The sequence below is a fragment of the Ceratina calcarata genome, unplaced genomic scaffold (assembly GCF_001652005.2).
Source record: "Ceratina calcarata isolate Rehan_Ccalc_2016 unplaced genomic scaffold, ASM165200v1 scaffold127.2, whole genome shotgun sequence".
Lineage (NCBI taxonomy): Eukaryota > Metazoa > Arthropoda > Insecta > Hymenoptera > Apidae > Ceratina > Ceratina calcarata.
The window spans coordinates 1,038,210-1,046,893 of NW_017133727.1; the positions used below are offsets into that span (position 1 = coordinate 1,038,210).

Here is an 8,684-nt window from a genome sequence, read left to right on the forward strand (position 1 = left end):
ACATTTAATTACAGATTCTTTCTACAATTCTTCAAATAACTGAAGAATATTTTTTTTTTTCAGTTTCTAAACGAGATTTTTAAAATCATTTCTCAGGTTTAACATTTAGAGTAGGTTTTTCGGATTCTGCTACAGTTCGATAAGAGTATCCTATTGCTGCTATCAGCATTGATATAATGAATGTATATATTGCTGCTTTTAAACCTCCACGGTTTGTTTCCATGCTTTCTTTCTTTAAATCAGACATCTTATCTTGCGCTTTTTTATGTCGTCTGAATGATTCCTTATAATGATGGCGCATCCACTCATCGAAATTATAAATTTCAAGTCTCGATGTAGCATATTCTATTGGGTCTCTCGGTTTATATTTTTTCACATCTTTCACCTGGCTCCGTTCATATTTAACATCCTGTTCTATTTTAAGCATCCTATCGTAATTTTTACGTGACTCGTATTTGCTAAGCACATCATATGAGTTTGAAATCTCTTGGAACATGGCTTTCGCAGAATCGCTTTTATTCTTGTCAGGGTGATACTTTAATGTTAAATCATAATACGCTGTTTTTATTTCACTATATGTAGCACCCGGAGATATTCCTAGAATTTCATAATGCGTTTTCTTTTTTGTGGACAGACTAACTTTCAGATGTAAGAACAACTGTTTCAACTTGAGTCTAATTACTTTATTTGTATTTATAATAAACATATCGTTATTTATATATCCAAATATATAATTTTATTCTTTACTCCTATGGAATCATCTTCATATACTACGAATTATAGTCATAATTCTGCTATAACTCTGTCTATGCTTTGTCATATTTTTTGACACAACACTCCCCAGTTGTGAAAGACAAAGTCGATATCACCTATATGAGAAAATTCTGGTATTAAATTAGATTGGTAAGATATATAATTGTATTCACTAACCAACGTAACCGTAATTTAATTCGAGGTAGCCTATACATATGTGTGTGTTACATTTATACCTCTGTGTTTATACTCTATTCAAGAGTTTCGTAATTTGCCAATATTTAAAATTAAATTATACATTAATGTTTAGATTGTTAGTTTTCTTTCAAATTTACATTGATCCTTCACTATTGTACCTGGCATGTCAACAATATTTACTATTAGAACTCTCAGAAGCCAAACATGGACACACCACGTACTGCCACGTACTGTGACTAGTTGTGAATGAAGCAGATTGAAAATTGGTATTATTTCTCGCCACTAGGTGATTATATCATATGCATTTCTTGGACCAAGGACAAGAACGTAGTATTGTGGTCGTAAAAACAAAATGAAAGTATTCTTTGCTGTCGAGTACGGTGTAAGAAAGAAAGGTGGTGTCCCACGGACAAGACCACCTACTCCACGATTATCTATAAGATCTTGACCTACCCTGTGCTGATCATGGATCTGAAGACTGTAAGTGGAAGCGATAGAAGAAGAAAAGAGAGATATTCATATAGGCCATTGAACCTGAAGGACGGTGCATGAAGTGGACGTACAGGCGAGCGGGTGGTGACGGTGGAAACTGGTGGAGACTAACTGAAAAACAGAAGTGGAAAACAGTTCTGTTTAAATTTAAATCATGGCTCACAAGCCCGCTCGCCCATAAGCAGTGATAGAGACATTGCTGTGATTGCCTGTGATGTCACTCGCGCATGCTTTTAGACGCCTAATTATAAAAAATCCCACGATGTGCCCATCACTGGTCCGTGGGCTTGACATTTCAGTATTGTAAGTTGTTTAGGTTAATTTACAGTGCACAGTTAAAAATATTACATAACTTATTTGAAATACATATTCTACGTATGGACGATTGAAACAATGCCGGAACGAACTGAAATTAGTAAGTGAATTAATTAAATTTTGTGATAATAATAATTTGTTGGAAGTTATTTAATAATGGAACGAAACTTTCAGATATCATTCCTGATAATTTAAGACATGAAGAAACTATCGTCCAAATTGCAGAGGCTCTTGATAATTTAGGTTCTGCTGTTAATTATATATTTGAGTCCATTGATAAGAGGCTTTTCGAAAATGGTCAAAGGTACATCCATGTTTTTTAAAGAATCATCTGTTAAAACTTTTTTGGCATTTATTAAGCATCTGAATAAGTGTCTGTCGTACACACAATAGCTTTGCTTTTGAACTCTTCCTATTCATTGTAAGAATTTACGAATAGTCATTTAATGATTCTGACAGTTTTTCATCATCTTATTGTACATTTAAATAGCACTTATAGCACGCTATAAAAAGCACTTCCTGCCAGTGCTACTTCATTGAGAAAGTACTTGACACATTTACTGCTTGCTAGATTCATACACTAAGTCTGAAAGCTTGTTCAGGATACTATAGAATATATCCCGCATCATTTTAAGTTCATCATCATGCAAAAAACTTATTCAAGTACCGAATATTAAATTTCTGTTATTAGAATAATAACAACTATTTTTTTCGATAGATTATCTAACGTTAAAAACAGAGCTACAAAAGTACAGAATCAATTGAAATATTTGCAAACCAATTTGAACTTGAAGGCTGTAAAGATGTATTCTGCTGCGAGATACCCAGCTAGTCACACGTATAAGGAATACCAAATGGCTATACCACCACAGTCTGATGACGTTAACAAAATACCTAAGGTTTATAAATGTTCTGTACCTATACAAGACGTCCCAGAAACGTATTTGTCTTCCAACTGCAAGACAGAAGATGGTCAGTACGTTGTAAACAACAATTTGCAAGAGAAACTGCAGTTTTATCACGTTCGATCGAAATTGAATAAAGAGACGTACGCTGGGAATAGCGATGCGCCGTTTCCTCTTCATTTGTCTTCTATCAATGCAATATTGTTCAAGAGTATGGATAATCCGTACACGATGCCTTCACATTCCATGAAACAAACGTCCCACAAGTTAAACGACAAAGAACAGATAGAAGACGCGCCAGATTCAATAGTACAACCGTGGTTATCGTCAGAAATTGACCCGTCTAGTAGTTACTTTTACACACCAACTTTAGGAGAGGTAAGTTATTTTCAAATATCAATGTCAGAGATTACATAAAGAACAGTAGATTTGCTAATATATAGAATTTATCACGCAGGTACCACAGATAAATGTACCGCCAACGCTTCCCGATTTACCCGGGATCGTAGATGACGAGAAATTTATACTGGATCTCAATTCTCAAAGTCCCATCGCGCCTTCTTCAGCAGTGACGACGCCTACTGTCCGGCTCGATCTTCCAACCCCGACGTCAACAACGGACGAGAAGGATGCCGGAGCGAAGCCCGAGCAAACCATTCCGAATCTACCTGGATTCGTAGACGATTTCCCAAAAGATTCCACTGAACCCGCCCCTCCGCCTCCTCCTCCACCTCCGCCGATCTTGCCTAACACGGTGACGAACCCAGCATCTACAAGTCCCACGACTGAATCGTTAGCTCCATCCTCTGTAGTTCCTTCGATGCCACCACCGCCACCTCCGCCGCCTCCGCCTCCACCGCCCCCAGCTCCGCCCGAGGCTAATGCAGAAACGAAAACCGCGAAAACAAAGAAACCTATCGTCGATCCAAGGAAAATGGCTCAGGTGGACGATCGGTCGACCTTAATGGAAGCGATTCGTAACGCCGGCGGTGTAGGGAGAGCAAAGCTGCGGCGCACGGTACTGACGGATGAAAAAGGGAACCGTTGGTCCTCTGCGTCCGTTGGAGGAGATTTAATGGCCGATTTGCACGCGAAATTGGCGCTCCGTAGAAAGGGAATCGCCGGATCTAGCGGTAGCGCTTTGGAGAGGATGTCCAGTTTGATTCCTCCACCACCTAAACCGAGCGAAGCCACAGCATCGGATAGAAACTCGGCCACCAGCGATTCTCAACCGGATACCGACGATTGGGACGAATAACACTGCTTAACGGTGTTGTACAAGTACAACCTTTATTCCCAGTCTTATTGCTGTTTCTTTTTGTTATTGTTTTTTATTATATAACTATTTACACGTATAACTGAATTCTGCTTAACATCTCAACAGTAATTATTTATATATTAAGTTTTGTTACATTTTTCAAATTCTTCCATGATTACCGTTAATTAGGAGTGCAATTTTCATAAGTACTAACTTACAGAATAATTTTGTCAAATTCTAATCACTTACCATCAATCTCTGAAAAGAAGTACGTCGGAAATATTCATGAGATTATTAGCATAAGGAAGATTATTTCAATTGTGTAATACCTTAAGAAATAGCCTTTCAATGACTTACAATATATAAATGTATATATTCATTTACATCTATACATACAAACACGAAAACACTAGTAAAAGAATAATAAATACTTTAATTATACTAAATGAGACTGTCAGCGATTCCTGATATTTCCAATTGGTTTTAGATATCTTATACGCACGTACAATCAAAAGAAATTAATAGACTTTTCCAACTTTTTTCAAAGTGGAATAGTCGTCATTGTCAACGACTTTTGGATCATTATAATAACAGCGTGTTCGTGTGGTTATCAGTTTTGATTTAACACTTGACCCCAGATTACTGGACCAAGCGTCTGTATACGTTTATAAATGTTAGTTGGACCGCGGAATTTTGCAGTTTTTGCTTGGCCGTTGACGTTTTTTCATAAGTCGAATTAACATGTATTTATAGAATAGTATTGTGCATTGTCGTGTTTCCAACTTATCACAAAACAAGGTGTTCCTTAATTTCCCGATAATACCGTCAATTTTGTTTTGCAACTTTTTAACAAAAGTGAACTATGAAACGTACTACGAAATGAGCGGAGACGCGCACATAGATGGAGACTTTTTTAAGAACGATGCATTCAATGATATTGTTCCATTATGTACGCATTAATTTGTTTTGTGTCTTCTCTAAAGTAGATTCTCGACTCTAGAAACGTTAGTAACTGTGCTTCGTAGCTTAGAGTGTAAACAAATTTTTTAATTGAGCTTGGCTTGATAAACAGAGTGGTAATCAGTGTCCATAAGAATTAAGGAATCTGTAGATTTTGGTATTCTATTCCAGGATTTCAATACCTTTGAAAAATGAAGGCAAAGTTTTGTGATAAAGTGAATGGGAACGCGTTATTCATCAGTGGACAATAGTTTTACAAGCAAGGTAAATCAGATCGGTCATAAATCGTCAATGTCGTTCAATCCCACCAGTCTTGATAAATTAATTAGTATTCATAAAAAATTAAGAAAATTGTAGATTTTTAGATTCTATCTAATGAAAATAAAGGCAGAATTTTTTGATAAATTAAATGGGGATGCGTTATTTGGCAGTGAATAGTAGATTTAAAAACAAGGTAAGTCGGGTCAATCGTAAATCATCGATGATGTTCGATACTATGTTGAAATCTCAAGAACAGGAAGGATCAAAGTTTAAAACGCGAGACGTTATAAAAGAAAGCACAGACGAGAATGACATAATATTAACGCGGCATAAAAATTGACGCACGCTTTTTGCACGTGATCCATACAAAAAATAACACAGACTAACGTTTAAAGTACTTTAATCGTTGATTACAGCAAATTTCTCGTCGTTTTACTTATTTTTAGTAACACGATTAATTCTCGACATGTCTTTTGTAATTACAGAAACCAATTTCAATAATTTGAAGTTTACAGAAAGGGCAGACTATATCCTAGTTTAAAAGAAAATTGAATAACAATTTATATATTTATACTGGTTAAGAAGACAGTAGATTTAATTAGTTGAACTTCAAAGAGAGGACAGATCATGTTCTATTTTCAAAAAAAACTGGAAAACAATATTTGTATTCGCTTAAACAAAGTTTAATAGATTTCAAATTAATTTCCTGCTTTATAAATAAAAACATTCGCGATTCTACAAAAAGTTATGAACTACGAACATTAGACGAGACAAAGAAAAGTTTTGAAAAACATAGAGAGGAAGCAAATATAATATACATAAAAGTGCACATTAGTTAGATAGTACATAAATGGAAATTTTGTTAATCTGACAGCGTTTCTGAAATTCGCATAAGAATGGCCAGCTCGACGGAAATACCGAATTATCAGGCGAATAATTCGAATGAAATAGAACTACCGATCGACATGAGATTCAACGAGGGCCACGTCGTTAGCATTGTAATTTACAGCGTTTTAATGATAATATCCGCAGCTGGGAACACGACGGTGTTGGTTTTAATCGCACACCGAAAACTTGTGTCCAAATCGAGGATACACACGATGTTGATGCACCTCGCGATCGCCGATCTGCTCGTGAGTTTCATTTCATTCAAGTATGTATATTCTAATTATATCTAACAACTGCGTTCATGTAACAATATGTCATAACTTTGATATAGCAATGACTGCGTAACCGATCATTTCTGAAACTCGGCAATACATTTGATTAAAGGTTTAGCTACACAGACATAACGGCACCGTAACGTAATGGGAACGTAGGTCTCCGTAGGTCGTAGGGCGTAATTTTCAGTGTCGTAGTTTCTAAGACAGGATATAGGACAAAGCGTGTAAAAGCAGGGAGCTCAGAGGTCCACGTTTGACACCGAATCGGCAAGCGGGGACTGCTTGCTGATCCACTACTCCGAGGGTTTTATGCACTTTCCTGACGACTCTGCGACAGCCTTCTCGCCAGTGCGAACCCAATATAGGCTTCGGCTGAAAGTCCAAGGCTTTTTTCTATACCCTGTAATAAAGACAACGCACTGAAAATTATGTCCTACGACCTACGGAGACCTACGTTCCCATTATGTTCCTATTACGATAAGGTGCCATTACGGTGCCGTTATGTCTGTGTAGCTAGACCTTAAGACGATTGAGTTGCAGGTAACGTTTTTAATGATGCCCCTCGAGATCGTTTGGGCGTTTACAGTTTCTTGGAAAGCGGGGGACGCAATGTGCCGGATAATGGCTTTCTTCAGGGTTTTCGGTCTGTACTTGTCGTCCTTCGTTCTGGTATGCATAAGCATGGACAGGTCAGTAATCCTTCAGAAGCTTATCCCTTCCCTCTATTCAATTTCTTTTATATTGCATACTAATATTCGTTTTCGTGAAGAAATAAAAAATTTGTCGATAAAAATGTAGAAATTAATTTTTAGGCATTTGTATAAGAATCATTTTTAAGCAAAAATCAATCCGATATTTTATATTGTATAAAAACAATGAAGATATTTGTTTTACTCCGCTTCTCCACTTTAAATTAGCTTGATAATCAATTATCCTAAGCAGTACATTCCAAACTTGATATTTAAAATATGTTTAATGACATGTAATGAAAAACTTTTCAGATATTATGCAGTAATAAGACCACTTCAGTTGTGGGATGTTGACAAACGAGGAAAAATTATGTTGTGCCTAGCCTGGTTAGGATCCGTCGTTTGCTCAATGCCTCAAGTAATACATCATTCATCGTTTACAATTGTTTCAATCTCGGCAATGTTTTACCAATCACTTGTAACACTTGTTCTTATTAGATCATAGTATTTCATCTGGAAACTCATCCAAATATCACCTGGTATTCCCAGTGTGTCACGTTCAACACGTTCCCAACATACACCCACGAGATAACTTATTCCCTTTTCGGAATGATCATGATGTATTGGTTCCCTCTTATCGTAATAATATACACTTACTCTAGCATTCTGTTAGAGATCTGCAGGAGATCGAGGAAAAGCGGTGACGGTACGTTGAAATGTCAAGGTGCTCTTCTTTGTTCAGTAAAAGTAATTTTTCTAATTTGCAATTAAAATCATTCGACTGAACATTTTTCTACGTTCTGACGATTCTAACATAGTTGTTTTTAAGAAGAATGGTGATTAATTTCAGATAAAATACGTCGCTCTTCTATGGGCTTTCTTACGCGTGCGAGGATACGCACTTTAAAGATGACCGTGATTATAGTTGCCGTCTTTTTCATTTGTTGGACACCTTATTATGTTATGAGCCTCTGGTAACTATTACAAGTTCAATTGTACATTATTATATTTTTCTAAGCAGTTTGCATGTTTGCGATCCATTGTGTAAAGTAGATTATCCTTGCCAATCCTTTTCTTTGTCTCTCTTGTTGTTAAGAATAAACGGCTCCTGCATTAGGGTACCGTCATTTTTAATTTTCCCATAAAATAGACGTGAATGTACAGGTACTGGATCGATCGACAATCGGCGTATAGAGTCGATCAACGAATTCAGAAGGGTCTCTTTCTGTTCGCGTGCACGAATTCTTGTATGAATCCAATCGTCTATGGTGCGTTTAATATTCGGGACCGTAACAAGGTAAACTGTATCTTCCTTTCATTTAACATATATAAAATCCTTCCAGACATGTGAATAATGAAATATTTCAGAAGTCCGTAAGACCGACTACCATAGAAACTCGTGTCACCCCATTATCGTTGTCGTTAAAACTTCTCGATTGATTCTTGATTAAATACCACCATAGTGTATATTAATCGTAGCTGTAAGTTAGTCTAATTGTTAATATCAAATTTGACTGTGATCGGATGGGCCACGTGCAAGGAATTGATTGATGGGATAAAGTTTTTCAGCCCCCATCGTGGCTGCTCATTCATAATTACTAAAGATTTTATTAAAGGTAGAATGTACTTTAGTTTTATCGTATATCATTAATATTAAAAGAAGTTTCCTTCCAGTATTAGGACAACAAAA

General features: G+C 36.5%; 3 protein-coding genes across 12 annotated transcripts; 2 read left to right on the plus strand and 1 right to left on the minus strand.

Annotated features, from left to right (window-relative positions):
- Positions 1-8: 8 nt before the first annotated feature.
- LOC108628677 (dnaJ homolog subfamily C member 30) lies at positions 9-1,491 on the minus strand. 4 transcript variants are annotated; one of them, XM_018030778.2, is made up of 2 exons: positions 1,405-1,491; positions 9-869 (listed from the first exon to the last, which is right to left on the minus strand). In XM_018030778.2, the coding sequence occupies exon 2, from the start codon at positions 704-706 to the stop codon at positions 86-88; it is 621 nt and encodes a 206-aa protein (XP_017886267.1). In that variant the 5' UTR covers positions 707-869; positions 1,405-1,491; the 3' UTR covers positions 9-85. The 4 variants fall into 4 exon arrangements, with proteins under 4 accessions (XP_017886267.1, XP_017886275.1, XP_017886249.1 ...); XM_018030786.2 differs by lacking the exon at positions 1,405-1,491 and adding an exon at positions 1,110-1,251; XM_018030760.2 differs by lacking the exon at positions 1,405-1,491 and adding an exon at positions 990-1,251.
- Positions 1,492-1,532: 41 nt separating this feature from the next.
- Positions 1,533-4,367, plus strand: LOC108628657 (WASH complex subunit 1). 2 transcript variants are annotated; one of them, XM_018030736.2, is made up of 4 exons: positions 1,533-1,858; positions 1,933-2,062; positions 2,477-3,041; positions 3,121-4,367. In XM_018030736.2, the coding sequence occupies exons 1-4, from the start codon at positions 1,837-1,839 to the stop codon at positions 3,919-3,921; spliced, it is 1,518 nt and encodes a 505-aa protein (XP_017886225.1). In that variant the 5' UTR covers positions 1,533-1,836; the 3' UTR covers positions 3,922-4,367. The 2 variants fall into 2 exon arrangements, with proteins under 2 accessions (XP_017886225.1, XP_026671758.1); XM_026815957.1 differs by having other exon boundaries at positions 1,533-1,746; positions 1,955-2,062.
- Positions 4,368-4,467: 100 nt separating this feature from the next.
- On the plus strand, positions 4,468-8,684 carry AkhR (Adipokinetic hormone receptor). 6 transcript variants are annotated; one of them, XR_003389544.1, is made up of 8 exons: positions 4,468-6,275; positions 6,846-6,994; positions 7,307-7,412; positions 7,493-7,700; positions 7,845-7,968; positions 8,159-8,291; positions 8,363-8,610; positions 8,669-8,684. XR_003389544.1 is itself a non-coding variant. In XM_026815970.1 (8 exons), exons 2-8 carry the CDS (start codon positions 6,039-6,041, stop codon positions 8,432-8,434), a joined length of 1,029 nt encoding a protein of 342 aa, XP_026671771.1. In that variant the 5' UTR covers positions 4,468-5,335; positions 6,017-6,038; the 3' UTR covers positions 8,435-8,678. The 6 variants fall into 6 exon arrangements, 5 of the variants coding, with proteins under 5 accessions (XP_026671771.1, XP_017886236.1, XP_026671782.1 ...); XM_026815970.1 differs by having other exon boundaries at positions 4,468-5,335; positions 6,017-6,275; positions 8,363-8,678; XM_018030747.2 differs by having other exon boundaries at positions 4,468-5,145; positions 6,017-6,275; positions 8,363-8,678.